The sequence below is a fragment of the Hippocampus guttulatus genome, chromosome 8, assembly GCF_054856545.1.
Source record: "Hippocampus guttulatus isolate MCC_2025c chromosome 8, RoL_Hgut_1.0, whole genome shotgun sequence".
In the NCBI taxonomy this organism is placed as follows: Eukaryota; Metazoa; Chordata; class Actinopteri; order Syngnathiformes; family Syngnathidae; genus Hippocampus; species Hippocampus guttulatus.
This window is the reverse complement of record NC_141268.1, coordinates 10645982-10672081: the sequence shown is the minus strand read 5'-3', so window position 1 is coordinate 10672081 and position 26100 is coordinate 10645982. Positions and strand designations below refer to the sequence as shown.

Below are 26100 nucleotides of genomic sequence, written 5' to 3'. Positions count from 1 at the left end.
GAGTTCAAATGTATCTTAAAGTGTTTTGGGAACATAGTTTGGGCTGTATTTGGGGTTTCAACTATAGTATTACTCTTGGCAATTAGAAACAGGGGAGACTCCCGAGACGCAAAACTCACGAATAGTGTTCATGTTCACTGCACTGTATGTAAACATAACCATGATGACCAAAGGCGCGCTCTCGCAGCATGCCGTTGTTTTTCTCATCGCTTTTTCGCGTTAGGAATTGCCCGACCAAGTGCGGTGAACTCGCGTTGCCAAACCGACCAATCACGATAAGGTGCGCCTTGCCCGCGAAGCGAAGCGGTGGTCTCTGATTGGCTGACAGCAGTTTGGAGGCGTATTTTTCGAGCCATCTTGACCGAATATTTAGCCACATCCAAGGTACATTAATTTGATATCTTTGCGGTTACGCGACCGCATGGCTGTGGACTGGCACCGCTTGGAAGGGTTAAGGCACAGCCATGTGAGCGGCCGGGTTTGGGTCCTTCGTCGTAACCAGGGGGGTTTGAAACGAGGATGACGCCGAGTCGGTCCCCAAATGACCGGCGAGCTAGGCTAACAGCTAGCATGTCCGCCGCGGTGGTTCAAGCCTGATCTGACATTTAGCGAGGTCCTTTTTTTCTTCACCACCCTCCCTCCTGTTTGTCACTCGCACCGCTGAGGACCACTTTTCACGGTAAGGCAAGACATGTTCGGCGTTTGGAATTTAATCGAGAAATTGCCATTATGTTGTCCGAGTCCTGTGTGCATATGTATGTATGTGTTTAGTGCCCTGTCCGACAGAGAAACGCAATCATAGATATCCCTGCTTTTTTTTAAATTTGCCATGTATGAATACAACGGACTAACGCTCTATACCATGACTATCGCCATGTCGTGTCGTCTAATGTATACATACATTTAAATGCCGCATGTCAGCACGGTGCATTGTGTTTATTTATTTTTTGCTGGTGTTGGCAAAATATAATTCTGTCGCTTGTTGCCTCTGCGCTGTTGTATGCCCAAAATGGCTGACGGACGTTGAGCTACTCGGGTTGGTATTTACCGCCCCTCAACCAAACTACACACAGCAACAAGCAGGAAAAAATAAATTTACGGATATTCGATTGGACACGGAGGAACGTGACAGCGACACTGGCTCCCAATTGGACCAATCGCGACAGAGACGGGGCGTGTCACCTTGCAGGCAGCGGAATCGAGCCGGCCAAACCATTAGACACGCATGTATAGCTGAACGAGCGCCAAATACAACCTGTATCAACAAACGTGCCTTTTAAAATATTTAAATATATTTTTAACTGTTTAAAAAGTCATTTTATTTGTCTAGTACAATTACCCTATTTAGCGGCACAAAAGGCAAACTATAAGAAACAGCCTTCAGGCTTATGCAGTGCTGTTCTACCAAAGTAATAAACGTTAAGTAGCTTCTTCCAAAACTTTATTTGACCACCGAGATGTTAATCTTTTGTATTTAATCATCGGTAAAGCAAATTGTTGTTTGCACCTGCAGTTCAAACATACATTACAACATCATTTAATTATTATGCAAATGTTGTCAACAGATGTTTCTTCTTCAAAGATGCGTTTTGCATTATTTTCACGTTTTTCATCAAAATACCCCACGAACAACAGTACTCGTCACACACCCCATTTCTTGCCTTGTGGAAATTGGCCTCTTTTGAGAGGACCTCAATGAGCGAGACAGCTCTCATTCTGCCTAATATGCTGCTGGGCCAATAGAGAGCCTGGAGTTTGTTACTGTGACGTTTAGGTGTGGAGCTAGGGGACTTAACAGGCATGCTTACAGCATTTCCTTGCAGTAACAGAATCCCAAGTGTACGGAAAGAAAAATGTTAAGTCCAGTCAAGACAATGACAGCATTTTCCCTTATGCAGACAGAACTATGAGTATTTGGTAGATGTACACGTCACGAAAGCACACATAACTAACTGCCAGGGTGTGGTCAAATTCACCGAGTGATTAAGAATGTTCACCGATTATCACAAGCCAACACTGTTAGCTGCTGCTAATCTGTGAATCCAACAAAACAGTGCAGCTTTTCCTCCCTTTCCGTTTTGGCATAATAGCAGCTGCGACACAGACATGAGGTATTTGAGTCCAGTATTTCTAAATCACAGTGCCTATGTGTGGTAGTGTTTCTGATGGTGTGTCCAGCTGTCACTGGAAAGTGGCTCTGGATCTTCGTCCAGCCTAGGTGATCCAGACATGGGATGAGAAACTCTGTGTGGGGTGGTAATATAAATTAGCCTACCAGTAAATGTAATTTAACAGTAAGCAAAACATTTTGCTCCAAGAGACATTTTCAGAGATGGCCAGATAAAAGATTTACAGGTACATGGTTGTTTAATTTCACAACTGGGGGGTAGGCACTCGCACATTGTTTACAAGACATTAAAAAGTCATCTTATCATAACATGTCCTCTTTAGTCTTGCTAGAATGTTATTTTCTCACAACATTTAGTCTTGGCATTAATTTGTCTTCTTTTGCTTGTGTTAAGGTAGCTGGTGTAAGCCCCTCCATGCAGAAGGCGAGAAGGTGGGAATGTAAGACAGCTGTCAGTGAGCTCACCATGGGTCGCGGGCGAGGCAGAGGGCGAGGCAGGGGCAGAGGCTCGGCGGGCCAGTTGCGCTCGCCCTCGCCCTACAGACTGCAGCTTTCTCCTTCGCGGGAGACGCTGACATACGCCCAGGCGCAGAAAATCGTGGAGGTGGACCTGGACGGCAGGCTGCACCGGATCAACATCACCGATCCCCTGCCGGTGATCACAGAGGACGAGATGATGGCCCAGGACATTGTCGAGTGCAACAGCAACAAGGAGAACAGCGTGCAAACTCAGAGGAGGAAACCCTCCAACAGCAAAGGGAGGAGGAATTGCAAAAACGCATCACAGCAAAACAAACGACCCAGCTCCCAACAGCAACTGGCATCTACCAATCCCCTGCAGGTCCAGAGTCCGCTCCCGGAGCCCACCTTCCGCACACTCGGCTCCGTTTGTCCAATCGAAGCCTCTCCCCTCCCCAACGCCTATTACCGCTTCATTGAGAAGTCTGGCGAGGAGCTGGACAGAGTGGCTGAGTACGACATGGACGAGGAAGACCTGGCTTGGCTGGAGATGGTGAACCAGAAGCGAGTGTCCGACGGCCACGCATCCGTGTCCGCCGACACCTTCGAGCTGCTGATCGACCGCTTGGAGAGGGAGTCCATCTTGGAGTCCCGCAGCCAGGCGCTGTCCCAGTGCGCCGTGGACGAGGACGCCTTCTGCTGCGTATGCCTGGACGACGAGTGCCTGAACAGCAACGTCATCCTCTTCTGTGACATCTGCAACCTCGCCGTGCACCAGGAGTGCTACGGCGTGCCGTACGTACCCGAGGGCCAGTGGCTGTGCCGCTGCTGCCTGCAGTCGCCCTCCCGCCCCGTAGATTGCGTCCTGTGTCCCAACCGAGGAGGTGCCTTCAAGCAGACCAGCGACGGGCGCTGGGCTCACGTGGTGTGTGCCATATGGATCCCGGAGGTGTGCTTCGCCAACACAGTCTTCCTGGAGCCCGTGGAGGGGGTGAAGAACATCCCCCCGGCCCGTTGGAAGCTCACCTGCTACCTGTGCAAGCAGAAGGGCCACGGCGCATCCATCCAGTGCCACAAAGCCAACTGCTACCGCGCCTTTCATGTCACCTGCGCCCAGAAAGCCGGACTCTACATGAAGATAGACCCCGTCCGTGAGACGGGCGTCAACGGGACCACCTTCTCAGTGAAGAAGACAGCCTTCTGCGAGCATCACTCCCCGGTGGGGTGCCGGCGAGACGCGTCCGGAGATGAGTCAGTTGAAGGGAGACTGGTGGGGGGTAGGGGAAACAGGGGGCAGCGGTCATACACGCAGAGCTCCCCCACGCCGTTGGCAAAGAAAACATCCAAGGGCCAAAAGAAGAAGAGCACAAAAGGGCCCACGCGTCGTTCCAATGTGCCTGTGCTGCTTGTGCCTCAAATTCCCTCCCACAGGTGAGATCATCGCCATTCGTCCATTTGCTATCTTCAGTGAAAGGGAAGCTGCAGCCTGCTACAGCTCATTGAAAGCGAAAATACTGTATGCGGTATGTTTCCTACTGTCTTACTTGAAACTCTGAGACACCCTCCACAGCAGGAGAATTTAAGTCCTCTGGAACCAGACTGTGTCCTTGACACCCCCCGCTTGCTAATTTATCTACAGGAAATACCAGCGGTAATAAAGATTCACTTGAAAACAAACAGACAGACCACATCCTCATGTCGTCAAATTAGACCAACACTCATTCTAACTGTGCTTGCCTTGTTGCTTTTGGCATCATAAGTACTTGTAAGAATTAATATGTCCTCTCAACAGGCTCAACAAAATCTGCACAGGAGTAGAAGTCCAGCGGAAGAATCAGTTTATGCAGAGGCTTCACAATTACTGGCTCCTCAAGCGACAGTCCCGGAACGGGATGCCTCTGATACGTCGACTTCACCCCTGCATGCAGGCCCACCGGACTGCCCAACAGGTGAGGAACGGTGGAAAAACAAGGAATAAGTGAGTCTCAACCGCTGATACCGTGAGAGATCATCAGGTGTGCCATTTGACATTATTGAGTTTCACTTAATCGGTTTGAAAATTATTTACTACAAAAAATGTTGATATTCATACATGGGAGAATTAGCTTTGTGTTCAACTGCAGTAAAGAGGCCCAGATTCACACTGAGTAAGTCAAGCTGTAAATAAACTAACATGCAATGAAAAGTATGTTCCCCTGCATAGTCACGACTTGGAACTATTTTGGAACCTACCCATCATTATTATTTGCTTAAACTGCCCTATATGCCAATATTAGGGGGCTATAGTGATGTGCGTTGAGAACTTCATTTCGACCAATGTACTGCTTTACTACCATCTTGTGGCATCCATAGGCAATTGTGAATTGTTGGGACGGCATCAATTCATCACAGATTATTTGCTATTTGCAGCCGGGCTCGGTCCCAGTCCCCTGTGAATATTGAGAGAACATTTGTTCAGCGCCGCACTATGAGACTGGGTACCGCTTTTTGGAAAAATATGTGCTGATCTGGTCGACGCACATTTAACATTAGCGTTTTCTTGTGTGTTTAGAAGGAGCCAGATGAGAAGCTGTGCGCTGCCCGAGAGGAACTGCGGTACTGGCAGAAGTTAAGGCAAGACTTGGAAAGAGCCAGACTTCTGGTGGAACTCATTCGCAAGAGAGAGCGCCTAAAGAGGGAGCAGGTGGGTCATGGGTGTAATTTTAGCAGGAGTTCTCAGCAAAGCCTGAGCATTCAAGCCCTGAAATTTCCTTTTCAGATGAAAATTCAGCAGGCTGCAACGGAGCTGAAGCTGACCCCGGCACTGGTGCTCTTGCGGACCACCTTAGAGCAGCTGCAGGAGAAGGACACTGCCAAAATCTTCTCTCAGCCCGTCAATCTAGCAGAGGTTGGTAAAAAGTTCATTTAGCCGTAATTCTACAACCATTTTTTGGTCAATGTCTGTTTTAAAACTTTCCTTCTGATTGCTCGCGGCTCATGTTGTCATTCGAATCGTTTGCAAGGTCCCAGACTACCTGGAGTTCGTATCCCAGCCCATGGACCTGTCCACCATGCGAGCCAAGCTAGAGGGGCATGCCTACTGCTCCGTCGCTGAACTCGAGGCGGACTTTGAGCTCATGATCTCTAACTGCCTCAAGTACAACTCCAAGGACACCCTGTTCCACAAAACGGCCTTGCAGCTGCGCGAGGTGGGTGGGGCCGTCCTGCGCCACGCCCACAGGCAGTCGCAGAACATTGGCCTGGACCCGAGCACCGGCATGCACCTGCCCGAGTCTCCCAACAAGCACGGCTTTCAGCAGTGCACCTGGGATGATGGTGAGGCACCATTTAGTCAGTCTAGGTTGAGTTTGCCTTGGCTGACACCCCAAAATTCACACTTACGCTTTTGTTCTCCCTCTCAACCAGTCGACTCCCTCTTGGACCCCGACAACAGGCTTCACCTGAGCACGGATGAGCAGCTTAAGGCCTTGCTGGACAAATTGGATGTAGTGACTTCCATGCGAACCAGCGGCGGACGAACCAAACGCATTCGACTGCTGCGGCGAGAAATCAACACGCTGAGGCTGAAGGCGAACCAGCAGCAGCAAAACACGCAGACGCTGAACACCAAGGATGAAGTGCAAGAGGAGGATGAGAAAAAGAAAAAGAAGAAGGCAAAAAGGAAGTTTCTAGATCATGGAGTTGTGTCCGCAGGTAATAAAGCTTCTTTTCTACACGGAGAGGCTGAAAAATAGCCGCATCACTGCCATAGCAGAAGGTCTGGTTGTAAAGTTACAACAGTAATTGTTAGTGCGAAAAATATTTGCAGGCCATAAATATTAAACAATGACCACTTATTGTGATCGTTGCGTGTTATTCACAACCTAGAAATGTAATTTGTGGTGACGCTTCACCTTGAGCTAAAAACACTTCACTATGCTGTCAGCCCTTATATGCTAAGCACGTCACAGTGTATTGAAAATATGTAAATTCCAGTTTAGTGTTATCTCAAGAAAAAATGTCATTAGTATGATTGTGATATTTAATGTTCTTTGGTTGAAGTGGGATCTTGTATCATTATTTTATCCCCCCACCCCCAAAAAAACAACGCCCCAGCCCAAACCTTGGACACCACTGATCTAGTTGATTTTTCATGACCATGATACATGATTTTCCCCCACACAGATGACTCCCCTCCTGTGTTAGAACTTACCTGTCCGGCATCATCGCCGCTGCAAGGCGACGCTCCTCTAGAACCGCCCATCCTGGGCATCGTAACAGGAGGCCAGCGGTCGCCCGGGCGCTCCTACAAGCGGCAGAGATCGTCACGAAGCGGCAGCAAAAGCCAAGGCGAGGACGAGGCCGAAGTGGGCGAGACGCCGTCTTGCCGACCAGAAGCTGTGCACGAGGGCACGCCGTTGGGAACGCCGCCAGCTCAGCCCGCTGTGGGCGTCGGCCGGCGCACGTCCGTCCTGTTCAAGAAGGCCAAAAACGGCGCGAGAGCCTGCAAAAATAAATTTCCACTGCAGCACAACTGCAAAGCGGCAGAGGATCAGACCGACGGCTTGGACGGCATCTCCGCCAACCCGCATTCACCCCACGCCAACATCACCGTCTTTCCGCTCACTCCTCCTTTGCCCTCCTCACGCCACCTGAGGTCTCGAGGCCACAGCTCAGACAGCGAGGCGGACAAAGACTCTGGTGAGGCAGGTGAGCAACTTCTTTTTTGTGTCTTGTGGATTCCTGAAACAGGGACATTGCAACATTGAATTGCGGTCAGCTTAGAGAGTATTAGTTGGCTACGCTTACATTGTATGAGAAACAATGAAGGTTCATGTAACTGCATCAACGATACTGCTTTGGAGTAGTGTCCTCCACAAAAAAAAAAAAAGCATTTACAGTCCACTACTGGATAAGCATGGATGTAAACAACATGGCACATTTCAATACATACACAACTGTGGACATGAGCTTTCCTACTAAGTTAAGTATTTTGAATATTTTTTTACACTTGAAAGTTGTGCATTATTTAATTCAATCTTTCTTTCATCAATGTAACTTGATTTTATCTTTCATCAATGTAATAGTTTTTCCTCATTTTAAATTGATTTTGTTTGATTGCTACCAAATTTGAACTTTGTATTCTCCACCCCAAATGGTGAAGAATTTGAATTTTCATCATTGCGTGTGGGCAAAGCACAGCAATAAATTTTAATGACTCGGTTCCACAAGGTCAGAACTTGAGCAAATTAGCGTATGAGAAAAGAGATTCATAGGCACCCTCTATTGACAGGATATGTTTTCATGCAATTACTCATCTTTTCATGCATCCAGTCCCTCCTCTGTAGCATGCCACCTCACCTATCACGCCTCCTGAGAAGTTCATTTTTCAAATATGCCCCCCGACACCAGTTTCACTGATCGACACAACATTGGGTGGCTGTGTATTATCCTAACGGTTCATGAAACCTGTCAAGAACCCATGCTGGTATATGAGCCAGAAGTTGGCCATTATGGTTTGAAGTAGCCATTTTGGGTGAATTGTAGGGCTCAAATTCTGACCAGAGAATTGAAACAAATCAGCCACAATCAGAAGCGGGTAGACTTGACAGGCAGGCAAAGCTTAATGGCCAAACTATTTAGTCCAGGCATGTCCAGCTCTGGTCCTGGAGGGCCACTGTCCTGCCTGTTTTCCATCTCTCTGGGCTGCAACACACCTGATTCAGATGATCAGCTCTGAGGCAGCATTAGAACGTTCCTGATTATTTGAATCAGGTGTGTTGCTCCTGGGAAAGCTGGAAAACAGGCAGGACAGCGGCCCTTGAGGACCGACTTTGGACACCCCTGATTTAGTCTATTTGATCTAATGTTGCTCGAGCATGGTATCAGATTTTGATGATCATTTGGCAAATTTATTTTTGTTTTTATGTTTAGACCTAACAAACGGAAAACACACCTTAGAGGAACACGACGAAGACCAAAAACTCAAGTGAGTGGGGCGCACTTACCGTCTGCCACTGAAATTTGACCCCGAAATTCAAGAGTTCTCTCTTTCTCTGTTTGCATCCAGCTGCATGGCATCGCCTCCCAAACGTAGCCGAGGGAAACCCGCTCTGGCCAAGGATCCCATCAATGACAGCAGAGACATCTCAGAATCGGGTTTGTTTTGTCTGAGGACATATCCAGCCTTAGGCCACACACACATCAATATGACAATGTGGATTTATTTATTTATTTTTGACTTAACAACTTGCAACTGATGGTACCTGAATAAGCGTCTATGTATTACAACCGAAATGTTTTTAACAAATGTACTTTACTGGAGTTAACAAGAAAAACTTTAGGCCGCTGTAATATTATGCGCAGTTTAAACATTTAACTCAAAGAATCCTTCACACCCCACTAGCGTGAGCCTGCACGCACATATAAACATGTTGAGAGTCACTGATTCCTGATCAAGCTTTCAAATCCAAATCAACTGTTTTTGTTGTCCACAGGCAAGCCTACACTTCTTTGTCCAGACAGCGAGACGGAGTTGGCGCCTCTCGATCTGGTGTGGGCCAAATGCAGAGGCTATCCATCATACCCGGCCATGGTGAGAAAGAATCTACGCCGAGCCTCACTTCCGCCGAAACACTGAAAGAGCCATTGTTCATAAATCCCCCTCCCTGTGGCAGATTGTTGACCCAGATATGCCCCAGGAAGGACTTCTTCACAACGGCATCCCCATCCCAGTGCCTCCCGTGGAGGTGCTCAAGCTGGGCGAGTGGAGGCGGACGGAGGCTGGACAAAAGCTCTTCCTGGTGCTCTTCTTCGACACCAAAAGGACCTGGTAAGACCCAGAATGGCTCGACCCAAGATGCTGGGTTCTGACACCATATTGAGCTGTACAGGTTAAAGGTCGCATTAATACTGGAACGTGATGAAATCAAATGATTTACCAGCAAAACCCGCCATTTGACCAGGGGTGTGTAGGGCTGGGTGATGATAGAAAAAACATAAGCCTGAGTATTTCGGATTGATACTGAAATCAGGATTCATAAAAACATCTATTCATTGATTTCAAAACGTAATTTATTCAACCAATAAAACCTACAACTACCATCATACTTATTCATTGCCGTACCTTGAACACTTTATTCTTGAACACTGTTCTTTTTTGTCATGTACAAAAGGACCTTGTAAATATGTGAAATTCAAGCATCGTGCATTTTCATTTTGCTGCACGCGTCCCTTTGCCGCATTGCATTTTTGCACACATTAAAACCGTGAATAAGCATCTCCCTTACCGCTGTATTGCATTCATTTGACCTTACCTACATTGTTTTTCCTTTTTATTTTCACAAGTCTTTGGACTTACTATTCCAGGGGTGTCAAACATACGGCCTTGGGGGCCGGAACCGGCCCCCCAAGAAGGTTCTATCAGGCCCGTAAGATAATTTAAAAGTGAAAAAGTACATAAAAGAAACAGAATGAATATTTTTGATGAGCTGCAATTTGTGGATCATCCGCTAGGGGAATACTGTTTTGATCACAGTAGAAGACAGCATTGTTTTGATCAGAGAAGAAGACATCAGCAGACTCAGTCTGTCACTGAGACAGACCCAACACAGCAGTCAAAGCCAGCGCCCAAATTGCTAGCAAAATAGCATTAGCATCTAAGCCGTATTCCGACGGTGACTTTTTTAAACAATGCATGATGAAGGTGGCTGAACTTGTATGTCCCGAGAAGCGACAAGCTTTTGCCAATATTAGCCTGACGAGGAATACTATACCAGAAAGGATTTCGGACCTATCAGCAGATTTAGACAGCCAATTGAAACAGAGAGTCAAGTCATTTTGTCAAATGTTTTGTAAAAGATATGTTCATTAAATTTCAACATTTTCCTAATGTTGTTGTGATTCTTTCTACAAAAACAAAGGAAAGACATGATACAGTATTTTGGTTATTTATAGCAGAGTATGATATAATTTTGATGGTCCGGCCCACTTGACATCTATCGAGGCCGTATGTGGCCCACAATGTGAAATGAGTTTGACACCCCTGTACTAGACTAACCCGGGACCTCGGGTATCTTATTTCATGCAATCTCATGTGGAAATATGGACATAAACTAATAATAAAGGCAGTTCCTGCTGTGCGCATACATTTGGCCTCTTAGGGCTATTGCAGGTCCATGCATGCATGGAGTATACACAATGAGATCAGAAGAGAGGAAAAATAATGTTGCTGTTGAGCTCATTTAATATAACTTGTTTTTCAAAGATTACGACGAATATGTGCCTTTGAAAATGTTCATATTACCTGTACGTATGTGTTCCTACAGCATTTGTGAGTGAATATAAGCTATTTGAAGGAATATAAGCTCTGCAAAGTCAATGCTAATTTCTCGTCAGCATCTCAGTAGGATTTTACATTGACTTTTTTTATTCGCACTGGAGATGTTTTTAAAATGAAACGTGTCTTGTATTTGAATACACAATGTGTGGAATTCTTTTTGTTGTGCATCTAGTTTTATCGTAAATCCCAAATGGGGCAGTCATCAAACAGTTTGAAGCTCACTCGGAGAAAGCGGAATCACAATGTCTGTCACAAGCTAGCAAGCACCATGGCGCATTCAGGGAACTTTGAAATTTTCAGGAACTAGCAAAACACAGCACGCTGTTCATATCATTGTTTTTTCTTGGGTTCTAATGCTTTTATGATTGCGAGAAGCCAAACTTGAAATCTCACACACAAAAAATATATATATTATAATTTCCTATCCTTCGGGGATTACCGTATTTTCCGGACTATAAGTCGCACCAGCCATGAAATGCATAATAAAGAACAAAAAAAAAACATACATAAGTCGCACTGGAGTAACAGTCGCATTTTGGGGGGAAATTTATGTGATAAAATCCAACACCAAGAACAGACATGTCATATTTGAAGGCAAATAAAAATAAAACAGGCTGAATAAGAGTACGATATGCTAACGTTACATGACGCATAAACAATGAACTGAGAATGTGCTCGGTATGTTCACGTAACATATTAAGAGTTATTCAGATAACTGTAGCATAATGATCATGCTAACACGTTTACCAAACCACCAGTGTCACTCCAAATCACTAAATCCAATGAAATCTTCATCCTCTGTGTCACTTTTAAGCAACTCTGCCAACTTCGGAGGTAGAAGAGAGCTTCCTCTTCTACTTCACTGACGTCAGAGTCGTTTTTTTGTCAATGTGGAAAGCATCAACACAGGCCTAGAGCCCCCTCTTGCGGTTTAATGTGAAAATAAAATGTCAAATGATAGAATGTGTTAATTATTTCACACATAAGTCGCACCCCCGGCCAAACTATGAAAAAAACTGTGACTTATAGTCCGGAAAATACGGTAGTCTTTTTATATCCACTATATATTCTAGGACAAATGTGTTTGCAAATTACGGACATATTCGTGAACGGTGGTCGAGTTCCCTGCTCTTCTTCCATTTTTGACAGTTTAGGTCAAAAGAATTGTTCAACGTCCTGCTTGAGCTTGGCTTTGGATCTTGGATCAGCTAAGCTGCCAAATCATGGGTGGAGAATCTTTGTATAAGGGCTTTATGTAAATTAGTATTGGGGAAGTGGGCGAGGGCAGTGTAGAACGTCTTGGTTGTAGGCAACTGTGTAGACATGTAATTAAAGTCAATTGTCCATAATAGGCCCCCCCCCCCCCTTAATTTTCAGGCAGTGGCTCCCTCGGGATAAACTGCTGCCCATGGGAATGGATGACACGGTGGACAAACTTCGCCTGATGGAAGGCAAGAAGCCAAGCGTTCGCAAGTCAGTGCACACGGCATATGACCGGGCCATGATGCACTTGAACCGTATCCGAGGCAACCTCAACTTCACACCCACCTCCAACTTTATATGACTTTTCTTCTTTTATTGGCATTGAACCACAAACAAAATAGGAACTTCTCCAGGTGCTCTCATGATGAAGGGTAAGTAGTGGAGGAGAAGTGGAAGTGAGTTTGACACAACTTGCTTGCTTTGCGTTTTTATCAAATGATTTCTTTTGACAGTTTGGCCAAAGTGATTCAAGATTTGTAAATATTGAACTCTGAAAAGGGAAAGATGTATTTAGATTGTATTTTGTGAAAGTCTCACTTGACACTCACTTCATGGCTGGACTTCACACACTTTTATAAACAGTAGACACCAGATTATACAGCGGAATCTCCGAACACAAGCTGCTGAGGTTGACTTCAAAGTTGCTCCAATTTCAAATCAATTTTTCCCCAAAAGGGATAATGTGAAGTTTATTGTGTGTCAGAAAATCTTTGCTAACTGTACAGGTAATGTTTTGAGCACCTTTCCTAAGGGACATGAGCCAAAGTATATGCATAATGTAGCTAAGTAAAACTAAAATAAAGTAAAACTACTCGCTCTTTGTAAAGGCCTGACAGCAATGTAATGGAGAGTCAAGAAGATGATAGGAATGAGTTGAATAAATCAAACACATTTACTTCCAGGATTAGTCAAAATATACAGGGGTGAAAAAATATATATAAATATTTTAAATGTTTTTAAATGCCATTTCTTTTTTCGGTAAACTCTCATGAGAAGAAAGTTTCTTTATTTTTTTATTTTGTAAAAAAGTTGAAAAAAGTCAAATGGGATTTAACTTGATTCAACGAGGAAAACTCATTAAGGAAAAACAGTAAAATTATGAAATTATTCTTTTAAAATTAGCACTCTATTTCAAGAAAAGCTTTTGTGTTCAATATTTTGGACTACTGTACAGTGTAATGAGTTTATTTGAATTCACATCTGCTTGATAAGATTGTATTTGATCAGTAAAGTCACTGTAAAGTGAAAAAAATGTCAGCTAATTTTGACACCACAGATAAGAGAAGAGTTGTTAACAACCCTGACAATGATTAAAAAAAGTCAAGCATGAAATGAAACTTAATGGTGGACAAAAAAAATAAAAGACTACACTTTTATGCACTGTGGGCATGTCGGCTGTGTGCGCTGAAAACAGCCCACCCCCCAACCGTGAATCAAATATCAACATTACAGCCAGGAAAAAGGGATCCTACTTCAGCTGGCAACTTTCTTAGGCCAACATATCACTACATGTTTGAGCTACAAAAAAATAACCGTTTCAAGACTCTGGTGGTTGAGATATACCCCACCAGGACTTTGCGGGGCTTTTCTATGCTGCGACGAAACACTCTAAAGCAGCCACACCAGCAGACTATTAAAAAAATATATATATCATTATACTTCCATAGTTTAATACTGTAGTTGTATTCAGAAATAAATCACTGAATTCACTTAAGAGAATCTTTAATTGTGTTGCTCATATTATATTGAGCAACCAGGACAACCATTGTCCAGCCGCTCCTAACTTTATCACACTTTTCCTCTTTCCCGTCACTGGTGCATTTTTCTGTGGTGGTATCACACAAAAAGTGAGGGGAAGAAAAAAAATATCAAATTTTGGAGGTTCCACTGCATTATTTATGACTATTTTTATTTTTTTGCAGAACACAGTATACTGTAGTCCAGCCATGATGAGGTATACATTATGTGGGACTTGTAGTCTGTATTTAAGTTTTTCCATATTGTGAAAGTGTATGTGGAGTACCTGCTAAGTGCATACAAAGGCTACTGCGGTCGATCGACTTGAAAAGCACAAACTGGCTCCAGTGTGTGTCACGAGTGCGTGTGTTACATATAATGCGATTGTGATTACTAAGCGTAATAGTAAACGGTGCATGTGTATAGTTTTGTACATATGTAAATGTTTGTTTATACCAGCTAACAGGAAGTAATTTAAAACGAATGCCATTTTAGAATTTTAATTTATAAAAACAAAAAGGAAAAACAGCAGTTGAGAGTGTTATTTTAAAGCAAAGACAAATATGGGAAAATACTTTTTTTGTGTGTATGACGCTTCGTAGCTCTTGAAACCGTGAAAACTTGCCGGAAGGTTTTCTTTAAAAAAACAAAACAAAAAAAATAAATAAGAAATAAATCACATGACAAGACCTGAGCCATCCCGAGGTTTTTCCCTGTCCTTGGCAGGTCTTGAGTGCAAAAGGCCATATTTTCTCACACAACAATAAAAGCTGTTTGAATCAACTGAATACTTGTCTCTCTCTCCCCATCTCATCTGAAACAATCTAAAAAAAATGTATAAAGAGTATCCATCTTCAAAATTTGTTTGAAAAGGAAAAGCATGTAAAGCTATTTTTCATATTTGTGTTTTGATTTTAACGTTTTAAATCTGAAACATTAACCCAACAAAATGCATTTCTCTCAAAAATGTGTTGGATTTTTTTCAAGCCAAAACACAGTACTGCCCTTTACAAAGGATGCATCACCAAATGTTGTATTTTATTTTTAAATCTGAAACAATACTTCCATTTATTATTTTTTTAATATCTATTTTATCTGACACACAAAATATTTTACTTTGGTTGGAATTTTGAGGCGATAAGAACATTTCCCTAAAACTTGGAAATACACACTCTTTGATGGACAGCAACGTCACGACATTTCTTTGTATTTAGCTGCAACACGAACTCCCTGGACACTCCTGCAGTTTGAAGAGCTCTGAAGGGTCAAGGATATTGAATTAAAATCTGCAAGATTCTAGATAACCACCATGTATCTTGTGATACATGATCAATTTTTTTTCTCATTAATTTGTTAATGTACCATCAGAGTTGTTCAGCAAAGCAAGTGTGGTCGAAAAGATGTACAACATTTTAGTATCACTTTAACAATTTATTTATTAGTGTGGTTTTGAAACTGCACGTAGTTACAACAAACCCACTATGCACATTTATTTAACACTTATATACTAGTGCAACCTGGGAGGGTATTTCTTTGTACTGTCATAGTCATAGAATCTCAAGACTATTTAAAGTGACACCAACAACACATGACTGAATGATGAGGCTGCACCTTTAGAAACCTGACGTAGAAAAAGGATGTGGGATTCTCTACGCAAACAAACATTGCAATGATGACAGATAGTTTGACTGCTGCAGATCAAAACACTTAAATATGGTGAGATGTAACAGACAAATGTCACCTGTTTGAGATTTTTTGCTCTTCAGGGGGTATTAAGGCCACAGTGTAAAATAATTACATCACGACAATCCCCCCCCCCCCATAAAAAAAAGAACGTTTTTTTAAAAGGTCCAAATTTAACTGAAAAAAAGCAAACGTCGATTACCGGTATGTCTTCTTTTCTTTTTTTTTTACTGTAATCTTCTACAATAAAGTTTTATTTTAGGAGAAAAGTCATCGTTGAATTTTAACATGGGATTATTTTAGGATTATTTTTTTTTGAAGGGAAAAAAAGCGATCATCTTCATGTTCTCTAATAGGAAGTCATATTTATTTTATAAATGTTTTTTTTTTGGAAAGAGTATTTTGAGAAAAAAAAGTAGATTACAATGAGAACTCAGTTATTTTTATGTAGTCTCAATATTTTGAGATTAAAGTTTGAATTTAACGAGGGGGGAAAATGATTTTCTCCCCAAAAAAGCCTATCTTATGAAATGTAATTTTTCATTGGAAAAAAAAGTCAATCATACAATAATATAATTTTGTGTTACAGCTTCTTTTTTTAAAGAATAAATTCATTCGCAAAAAAATTTACATTTTTTTCTTGGGTGAAGAAACACTTTTCATCTTGAAAATGATTTTATTCTTGAGAAGATGACTTTTCCCCCGAAAAAAATTTTGGACTTAAAAAACAATTGTCATCCTGAAGAAAATTTGACTTTTTATCTTTATTCTTATAAGATTACAACTTGCCCCCCAAAAAAGGTTTCATTTCAAAAAAATAAATATTGAAAAGAAGACCAGTAGAGGAAAAATATTCAGAAAAAAACCCCACTTGTTGAAAAGAAAAAAAACCCTAAAATAATACATTTTAGTTTTTGCAAAAATACAACTTTTTATCTGGAAAATGTATCATTAGCCTATTTACAAAGTTCCCAAAGTCATTTTTAACTTACTTTCACAACATGACAAATACCAATGTAGCTCCTAAACATTTAGTTTTTTTCTTGAGTTCTGTGTAGATTGTCATTCATCCATGTCATGTGAACCTACAAAGTTTGAATCGAGGCAACCGGATTCTTCTTGTTAAATTTGTTGTCTCCCCCCTACCCCCAAAGACGGTCAAATAGGACTTGGGCAACTATGCTTTGAGGTTCATTTTTCATTCTCGTGATATAATTTTATATGTGACCCCAATTCCCTCAGGTTTTCTGAGGGCTTTAAAAACAAATAAACAATCAGTTCATTATCATCATCATCATTCTATTGTGGGTTAAATGTTTTTAGGGCTCTGAGGTTTTATTGCAAGGACGTTCCGATTTGTCCATCTCCGCTTGCATAATCCTGGTACAGAAGTCTCACGCATGATACATTCATAGTTTGATAAAACTAAAGTAAAACCACTTAAATAAGCTCTGTCCACCACTGCTTCCGGCTGAAAAATTACAAGGTGTTCCTACCTCTGCTGTTGAGTCCCGTGCCGGTGAGTGTCAAAATGTAACTTTCGATGGGTGCCCTCAAAGCAAGGACAGGAAGCCATTGTCGGATGAATCTGTCTGTTCTGCTTTGGCCCCCCGCGAGCTCTTGGCGGGGTTGGGCGTGGTTGAGTACTTGGGTGGGTACCTGATGAAGAGGCGCTCCTCCTCCTTCTTGATCCAGCGGAGGAGCTTGGTGATGACGGTGATGGCGCACGCCTTGGTTACCAGTGGACTGAAGCACGTGTACAGCTCAAACTTACTTGTCACCTGTGTAAAAATCATCAACCAACAATCTTTAAAACTTAATTTAACAGCTGCAATGTCGTGGTCATGCTACGCTAGCTTTGTCATAGGGAGAAAAGTATCTTGTCATTGCTCTGGCGACTGCTGACCACCTACTAGTCGTCTGCCATAATGATGGAGCAACCAGAGGATACAGCCAATTTACAATTTACCCTTTGATAAAGCAGTGGTTCAGGGGACATTGTGTTGCTCCTACTGGAGTGTATGCCATGGCCACCTGGGCACAGTATAATACAGACACTCGGATAAACTGTACATAGAGGCCATCTTGGCTCCTCGGTAGGCCGCTTTTATTCGCAGAAGATAAAGAATTATATGCCTGTGAGTATTGTGATATTGTCTGTCTACGTGTGTTGCTCCACTGTGTTCAAATATCCATTATTTTTTGGAGGACAAATATCTGTAATGTTACATTTGTGGAAGTTGCATTTTTGTGAAAAAATTGTAATGTGAGATTAAAGATGACATTTTGTGGACTTTTGGGAAAGTTATTTTCTAAGGTTATAATTTATGAAAATGAACGAAATAAATTAGAATTGGTGAAATAAAATGGTAACCAACAAAAACTACATTTTATGTTCAAAAAAACTAAAACTACGAGTAAAAATGTCCTTTGTTTTCAGCTTGGTCAATGAATGTTATTGGGATGATTTTAAACGTTTTGATTACGGTATTGCTGTATGACCATAGAAGGAAGGTCGAGCAACCATTTGGGAATTGCAGTTTATGACAGAATAGTTGTAACTTTTATTTATTTTTATTTGCACCCCACACTTCGATGGGAAAAAAACTAATACTAAAACTTTGCAAAAATAAAATTAAAAACAAATTTAAAAATAAAAACTAACAAACACAGTCTAAAGACTAATGAAAACTAATTGAAGCTGATAAACAGAAGTCAAAATGAAATCAAAAGCAACTGCAACTATAAATATCCCAAACTATCATGGTCTGATACGTACCCACGCCAACAGAGTTTCCCTCTCGGCCACGTGGTAGATGAGCTTAAGGGGTCGAGAGTTGCTGTGGATGCGGCCGTGCATGTAACGGTAAAGGTCCAGCAGCCTCATTTTCTCCTCCTCTGTGTGGTATGGAGCTTCCATCTCGGGGCTGCCGGGTGAAAAAAAGTCACCGTTGGGGGCATACACAAAAATCTATCAAAGTACATGTTCTGGAAAATTGACGTTTTAAATACAGTATCTTCTAGACCAGGCATGTCCAGCTCCGGTCCTGGAGGGCCACTGTCCTGCCTGTTTTCCATCTCTCTGGGCTGCAACACACCTGATTCAGATGATCAGCTCATCAGCCAGCTCTGAAGCAGCATTAGAACAATCCTGATTATTTGAATCAGGTGTGTTGCTCCTGGGAAAGCTGGAAAACAGGCAGGACAGCGGCCCTTGAGGACCGACTTTAGACACCCCTGTTCTAGACAAATGGTCGGGTCTCCAGAGTTGGAGCCCATCCATTGTTGAAAGTGCATCAGCGAGCGAGCTGTTCTGCACTTCTCAATCACTGTGATGTAACAGTGGGGCTCATTTACTGACCCCACACCTCGAGTCTCTGGCCATGACTTGACATCTAGGAGAGGTCACGATTCAAAGCCACTTTTTTTCCATGCTTTCCACTTGATCACTTTGGTACTACTTGTTCAAATGAATCAACGAGTTTCTTGTATTGCCTTGATTCGACGACAAAGCATGCACAACAGATTCCTCCTCCATGTCACTCTGGAGATGGGGAGGAATTTCTCTTGTCAAAATAGCTTCATCTTGGGAAGTCTCGGTTGGACTCTGATTATCTCGCAAAAAGTCAGTTGTGATACACTTTACCTCACTTGCAATGCTATGACTGACTGGAGACCAGTCCTTGTGGACCCCGCATTTCTCTCACAAAATGTCTGCTGCGATATGCTCTAGCCATCCTCAAATTGACTAGGAACCAGTGTGAGGAAAAAACTCAGCTGGGATAGGTTCCAGCTCACACCCTAGTCTGCGACTTGCTGGCCACATAATGAGGACAAGCGTGACAGAACACCACGGCAAAAGCACGAAAGATGAAGAACAAACAAACCTGGTGAACTGTGTGAGCTGGCGGTGGTTGTCGGGCACGTCGAAGGGCTTGTACATGAAGTGCCTGAGGTCAGCGACGCCGACCTGGCTCACACTGTACGTTTGCGCCTTGGCGATGAGGCCCAGCGAGCCTTGCGCTGCCATGGCCTCCTCGATGCGCCGCTTGCACTCAGCCACTGCGTAGAAGGCCTCCTTGTCGGTGGAGAGCAGCAGCAGGCACACGGTGCACTCGGGCGGGTCCAGGTACGAAATGTATGTGTAGAAGTAACAGTCGGGGTTGAAGAGCGGAAGGCAGATCGGCGTCCAGATCTCGCCGGCCTGGAAAGCGGAGGAGGCGCCGATGAGGTTGAGCAGCAGGTGGATGTCGGCGGGCTCCAGACGGGCGTCCTCAATGACCGCCCTCTCCTGCACCACAGTCAGCAGCTGGTTCTTGGCAATGAGGATAGAGAAGACCAGGTTGGGCGTGATGGCCTTCTGCAAAATCTGGCTGAGGGAGTCCCTGAGGGAGGAGGCGAGCGGCAGGCAATGCACGGCCGTCAAAAGGAAGCTGGGGTCTGAGTCCATCAAGTCCAGGAGGCCGTCCAGGATCTTCTCTGAGCCTGCCAGCAGCCGCCGCAGGTCATAGTTCTTCTTGTGTTCAAAGATTCGTGAGATGCTGGCCTGTGTGAGCATGCTGATGATCTGGTAGTAGACGTAGAGGAGCTCGCTGCGCAGCTGCTGCTCCGACTGTCGGCTGCTGGATACGCATACCAATACGAGGGGGCCTTTTTGGAGGAAGACCACTGTGTGCTCCTCTGATGGATATGCAGAAAAACACACAATTAAGTCCAATTCAAAATACTACCCCCCACCCCACCCCAGCCCCTGCCCCACCTAAAAAAAAAAAAAAGTCCAGTGTTTTTGGTCATTATTTTTTTTCCAAAGCTCGAGAATAAATTTGTTGTAACATCACTACAAAACGAAGCATGTTCTATACCATTAAAAACGGTTTCTATTTTTTTTCTTTTATTTAGAAAGGGCTTTATTATTATAAAAAATAGTAATGTGAAATAAAATGATAATAATAATGAAATGTCACGATGTCCCCACAGATGGTGTATTTTAGTGACGCTCACCTGAGTAGACGGAGCGTATGTTGTTATCTCCACTTTGCACAAAGGACACCAGTGCCATCATGACACCCATCGTAGACGACAGAGCTTCTTCGCTGCCATAGCGTGAATAGATGGGCTTTCCGGCTTCGCTCAGCACAAAAACGTGCTTCCTGTGCCGCCGCCAGCTTTCCGCCGTCACATCTTCGTCTCGGTGGGACCCGCCGTGGGCGGCCGGCGGAGATTCCTGGATTCCCACCTCCAACAGTGGTGACGAGTGACCCTTCACGCCGAGGCCTTGCTCCTCCAACTTGGCCTTGGCCAGCACAGTTACAACAAACTCCCCAGAGTCACTTTGGGTGCCGTCCGCCACGTCGTCCTGATGCTCCTGACTTTCTGGCTCGGTTGCTTGGAGAGGAAGAGAGCCTTCTGTGTCCTGAGGGGGTTCTTCTGGGACATCTTGTGCCCGCTCATCTTCACAAGTCGCCTTCCTGGCGACTAGATCTGGAAACATGTGATTACCCAAAAGCGAAAGTGAGGTTGCCAAGGTGTCTGCTGCTGAAATGAAAACACAATGACAAACAGAATATGTCATGAGAAGGCGAACAGACAAATTGCAACATTATTAGCTTCATGATTGAGGTGAAATATTAAAATCGTCCTCCCTGTAACTAATCCTCTCATCCTTGGCGGCAAATCAGATCGACTCCTATAAGTACAGTAGCATTTAACCCTTGTGCGTAGTGGATGAGGAATATCTAACCATGCAATACCGAGCAAGGAGAGCATAAAATGGAGACGTAAATGCTATGGGAAACATTGAAATAACCCATTTGCAAATTCTTGCTGATGATTTGTATACTTTTGCACTCCCTATTGCAGTCGAGTGAGTCAATTTCAATCGTGATATGAATTTCAGGCCATATCGCTCAGCCCTCAGTCTCCATTTAGAGAGTACTGGTAGTGAAGTCTCTGACAAAAATATGGGAAAAAATATTGACGTATAATCTTATATTTTCTAACTAAGAACACGTACAGTACTATACATTGGTACAAAATGTGAAACATTTGTGGTTTAAACATTTTTTACAAACACTATTACGGCAAGCAGTAGGTCTTGCTTTATGAACCATTTTTAAAAACCTCACACAGCCTTCTTTCTGTCTGTGCATGATTAGAATATTAGCTTTTAAGATTTTGACGGTGTGATGTGATTTTCCGTCACGTTTCTAAATGTTACTGTAAATAGTAAATGTTGCTCTTGACTGGATAAAAATTGCGAACTGAATCAAAATATCGCAATTATCTGACAGAAAAATCACGATTCAATCTTCTCCTAAAATTGTTCAGCCCTACTTAATGGTGATAAGAAGACTCTCCATAACTGCCAGTAAAAACCCAGGCTAAAAGTAAAGGTGAATTTGTGAATCGTAAACTGCAAATATATGGAGGAATACTGTACCTGCTGTGTTAACTTCTAAGGGTGGACCACAAATCTTGACTCCCTGTGTCTCTCCCTCTTGATCATTGTCCACGTCCATGATACCATCCCAGTCACTGGAGATTTTGAAAAAAACACATATAAATAAAAGGACAAATAAAACCAATGGCAGCAGGGTGATAATTGTGGCAAGCCCATCTGCTTCGCAGTCAAGAGACCCTGGGTTCAAATCCCAGCTTCGATCCTCCTGTATGCAGTTACCATGCGTTTCCATGTGTTTTCTCCATGTACTCTGGCTTCCTCCCACATCACACAAAAATGTTAGGCTCACTGATTGATTTTAGGAGAATCGGAGCAGGGGTTTGGGGGCTCTGACCCGACGAACTTTGATATTTTCAGCAGAAAGGGGCATGGCCACCTTATCTTAAACCCTTATATCTCAGGAATTACTGAGTCAATTTTCACAAAACACTGTTGGACTGTTGGAAAGGAAATTCAGCAAGGATTCCAAATCTACAAACATTTGGAATATTGGTGCGCATTTGAGTAATTTAGGTTTTGACCTATTATTCAAACTCTTGACCTTGTGGTTCACATGACCGTAACAATTTTTTTCATTAAATATTAACTCTTATGGTGGGCGAATGGTGAGAATGTCCGCCTTATAGTGCAGAGGTGCAGGGTTCAATTGCGGGTCCAGCCTTCCTGTATGGAGTTCTCCCCGTCCGTGCCGGTGTTGGTTTTTCTCCGGGTACTCTGGTTTCTTCCCACATTTCCAAAACATGCGTGGCAGGTTAATGGAACACTCTCAATCACAGGTGTCAAACTCAAGGCCCAGGAGCCAGATCCGACCCGCCACATCATTTATTTATTGACTAGTCAATGAATAAGGACTCAGAGTAACCATACACTCAGATATTCATTGAATATAATTGATAAGTCAGTTAATTCATTGAATACTCAACAAATATTCAATGAATATCTTAGGGTATGGTTACTCTGAGTCCTTATTCCTGTTAAACAATTAATTTTACATCTCTGAAACTCGGGCGGCCCGGTAGTCGAGTGGTTAGCACGTCGACTTCACAGTGCAGAGGTACCGGGTTCGATTCCAGCTCCGGCCTCCCTGTGTGGAGTTTGCATGTTCTCCCCGTGCTTGCGTGGGTTTTCTCCGGGTCCTCCGGTTTCCTCCCACATTCCAAAAACATGCATGGCAGGCTGATTGAACACTCCAAATTGTCCCTAGGTGTGGGTGTGGGCGCGAATGGTTGTTCGTTTCTGTGTGCCCTGCAATTGGCTGGCAACTGGTTCAGGGTGTCTCCCGCCTACTGCCCGAAGACGGCTGGGATAGGCTCCAGCACCCCCCGCAACCCTAGTGAGGATAAAAGCGGTTCGGAAAATGAATGAATGAATGAATCTCTGAAACTCATGATTTAGAGAATTAGTTTGGAAAATGTGCATTCCTTGTTGAATTCCCTTTCCAACAATAGATATTTTGTGAAGATAGAAAGAGTAGTTCCTGAGATATAAGGGGTAAAAGGAAGGTGGCCACACCCATTTTGCCAAACATATTAAAATTCGGTGGGGCATAGCTCGCAAACCCCGGCTCCGAATGACCTTAAATTTGAGATTTACTGTTGTGCCATTACTATCAACAAGTACACCAAGTTTCATTACAATCCAAATTCGCTTGTTTCAACACACTGGGTGATTCGGCAAGGAATATGTACAGCATGGAACTTGATTAAACAGTACTGTGTTGTACTGACATTCTGCCAGTTTATATTGACGACTGTTTTTGAGACGAATGCATTTTAAGGGTATAAGGTAGGTGCCACTGATATGTTGACGGTGTTTTTTTGCATTGAAATAAGACTGAAAAAGTAGGGGTCATCTTATATTCGGGGTCTAAACATTATACCCATTCACGACGCTAGATGGCACCAGATATCAATGAAGCGAATGCTGAACTTGACTCCCCAGGCCAAAGTGAACCACTGCCACGAAGAATAAAAATAAAAACAGCGGTAGCATGAAGAAGTAAAATAAAAAATAGTGGTAAGAAGGAAAAGAGAAGAAAATAATAGAAGAGATAACAGAAAATGGAGAAACGTAGTGACAATCTTGAGAAAAGTGGGTCGAAGATCGGCCAGGTTAACCGGCAGCTGAAGAGAAGTTATGATGTAATTTACATTTCAAAAAACCAGAAGCCATTCATTTACGAATGTGATTGCACTTTAGATTTGAATGAGGCAAAATAACATGCTTTTTCTCTCAAATATATTGTTAAAATCATTTGTTTCAGATGTACTGTAATTATTTTCTGTATAAAAATTAATTTGGTGTTCAAAAAGTCTTTTTTCAAACTTGAGTCTTGAAAAAGAGGGGGTTGTCTTATATTTGGGCCAATACGGTATTCACTGCTCAAAATACATTGACAAACAACAGCATAAATCTTAGTAAGGTTGCTTATTTTTATCACTGCATTATATATGCAATATTGTAAATAGTCAAATCCAGTGATTGATTTTGAGGGAACAAATATATTATCTCACAAATTGGGTCACCAACTCCGGCTTGGTGTGGACAATGTTTTCTGAAAGCTATCCGGGATATAGCCCATCCGTGATTCAATCTCGATCAGTCAAAAGTGGAAATTGCCTTTTGCTCACTCTAGACCAGTGGTTTATCCTTGTTAGAGGACCGAACCCAACCAGTTCATATGCATGTCATTAGTGAAAAATAAAATGTTGATTTTTTTTACAAATTCAAGACATTAAAACACACATTTATTAAAAACAAAAAAGTAAAAAAATTACATGGCCTAAGTATATATTTTTTAAATTGTATTACGTACTATCACGACAGTCACACGGTGACAAGCGAGCGAAATTTCCCACAGCACTGATTGAACAAGCAATGTCATGTGGTCATCTGCAGCCAGTGATGGCCAAGCGGACGTATCATAACTAATTGACATCTTGAGTTGGGTGTGTCTTAACCGCCATGGCAGAGGCTCCATTGAACCCCTGAGACAGATTCACCGAACCCCTAGGGTTCCCAGGTTAAGAACCACTGCTCTAGACCTTGTGATTGACTGCTGACCAGTCCAGGGTGGATCCAGTTTATCTTGACAAAAGTCAGTGATAGGGTGTAACTAACCCGTAGCCTTAATGAGAACAAGTTCTACAGAAAATGAATGGATACTGAGCAGCGAGATGCTTTCCTGTGTGTCGGTAAGTTCCATTTTCTGTTCTATGGTTATCATCACATGTGCCCTCTTTTCAAGTACCCTCCTGCTGCACCGCCACAAGAAATACACTAAAAAGCAATTACACACACGTGTGGAATTAAACCTCAGCCAAAGTACCGCTATTTTTTCAGACATCCCGTATCAAAGCAGACATCCCAAGACTCTTGTACAGTACTATGCATTAATGGCAGCAATTTTACGAACGTGGCGTCAGCAAGTTTACGAACGTGGCGTCACATGACGACAGAGGTGCTGGTGGAATACAGTATTATCACTTCGAGTACTGTATGGAATTAGCTAGGCACGTCTAGATAATACCTCACAACAAACACAAGTCCTGTATTCAACCGTGACTTAGCGGCTCCAAGAGGCTAACCTCTCGTTAATAATTAGCTTTCACTTGCACCTTTTTGTGTGATGGTATCTTGCACGCCACGGTGAAAGGGTATTTTCAATTCTTAGCACATATGTATATCAAGTCAGTAAATGTTGATGCCAGTGGTTAGCGTGACCTACTAGCAAGCGACACACACACACACACACACACACACACACACACACACACACACACACACACACACACAGTTGAATTTAAGCCCCGGCTTAAGAGTCGTCAAACCAAGTGAGCCGCAACCACAACCACAACAGGTAGAACTTACGTTGTTTATGTACAGAGGAAAGCAGAATTCCTAAAAATGCTACATGAAGTCTCGGTGGTCATCAGCCTTGATTCTACCCGTCTGTGAGAAGAAAGCAAACGCTTCTCTCTTCTCGCAGGCAATGCATCCGGGTTACGTCAGCGCTAATTCAGCCAATCGGGTCGCTCGTTGACCCCAGGC

The 26100-nt window shown here is 43.2% G+C and overlaps 2 protein-coding genes and 1 long non-coding RNA gene across 6 annotated transcripts; 1 reads left to right on the top strand and 2 right to left on the bottom strand.

Annotated features, from left to right (window-relative positions):
* The first annotated feature begins 333 nt into the window (after nucleotides 1-333).
* Nucleotides 334-14695, top strand: brpf3a (bromodomain and PHD finger containing, 3a). 3 transcript variants are annotated; one of them, XM_086117322.1, is made up of 13 exons: nucleotides 334-679; nucleotides 2527-4018; nucleotides 4380-4536; nucleotides 5139-5270; nucleotides 5346-5474; nucleotides 5590-5902; nucleotides 5993-6280; nucleotides 6752-7276; nucleotides 8501-8555; nucleotides 8637-8725; nucleotides 9064-9161; nucleotides 9244-9398; nucleotides 12285-14695. In XM_086117322.1, exons 2-13 carry the CDS (start codon nucleotides 2544-2546, stop codon nucleotides 12469-12471), a joined length of 3603 nt encoding a protein of 1200 aa, XP_085973448.1. In that variant the 5' UTR covers nucleotides 334-679; nucleotides 2527-2543; the 3' UTR covers nucleotides 12472-14695. The 3 variants fall into 3 exon arrangements, with proteins under 3 accessions (XP_085973448.1, XP_085973450.1, XP_085973447.1); XM_086117324.1 differs by having other exon boundaries at nucleotides 2523-4018; nucleotides 6752-7267; XM_086117321.1 differs by having other exon boundaries at nucleotides 2523-4018.
* LOC147201110 (uncharacterized) lies at nucleotides 1490-8690 on the bottom strand. The gene is made up of 4 exons (XR_015101573.1): nucleotides 8575-8690; nucleotides 6780-7309; nucleotides 2594-3854; nucleotides 1490-2244 (listed from the first exon to the last, which is right to left on the bottom strand). It is a non-coding gene; the product is annotated as an uncharacterized LOC147201110 (long non-coding RNA).
* A 229-nt stretch (nucleotides 14696-14924) lies between the features above and the next one.
* mon1bb (MON1 secretory trafficking family member Bb) lies at nucleotides 14925-26059 on the bottom strand. Of its 2 annotated transcripts, none has more exons than XM_086117325.1 (6): nucleotides 25921-26059; nucleotides 22030-22124; nucleotides 20592-21125; nucleotides 19478-20270; nucleotides 18370-18517; nucleotides 14925-17371 (listed from the first exon to the last, which is right to left on the bottom strand). In XM_086117325.1, exons 2-6 carry the CDS (start codon nucleotides 22106-22108, stop codon nucleotides 17144-17146), a joined length of 1782 nt encoding a protein of 593 aa, XP_085973451.1. In that variant the 5' UTR covers nucleotides 22109-22124; nucleotides 25921-26059; the 3' UTR covers nucleotides 14925-17143. The 2 variants fall into 2 exon arrangements, with proteins under 2 accessions (XP_085973451.1, XP_085973452.1); XM_086117326.1 differs by having other exon boundaries at nucleotides 20592-21122.
* Between the last annotated feature and the right edge of the window lie 41 nt (nucleotides 26060-26100).

Bases quoted from the DNA above. Each gene is read 5' to 3' on its own strand.
- mon1bb (XM_086117325.1), bottom strand. From the start codon at position 22,108: ATGGACGTGGACAATGATCAAGAGGGAGAGACACAGGGAGTCAAGATT. The intron at 20,271-20,591 runs GTGAGCGTCACT...CATATCCATCAG, and splicing joins CATACGCTCCGTCTACTCAG to AGGAGCACACAGTGGTCTTC. The intron at 18,518-19,477 runs GTTTGTTTGTTC...TTCACCCGGCAG, and splicing joins CAGCTCACACAGTTCACCAG to CCCCGAGATGGAAGCTCCAT.
- brpf3a (XM_086117322.1), top strand. From the start codon at position 2,544: ATGCAGAAGGCGAGAAGGTGGGAATGTAAGACAGCTGTCAGTGAGCTC. The intron at 5,903-5,992 runs GTGAGGCACCAT...CCTCTCAACCAG, and splicing joins GCAGTGCACCTGGGATGATG to TCGACTCCCTCTTGGACCCC. The intron at 9,162-9,243 runs GTGAGAAAGAAT...TCCCTGTGGCAG, and splicing joins ATCCATCATACCCGGCCATG to ATTGTTGACCCAGATATGCC.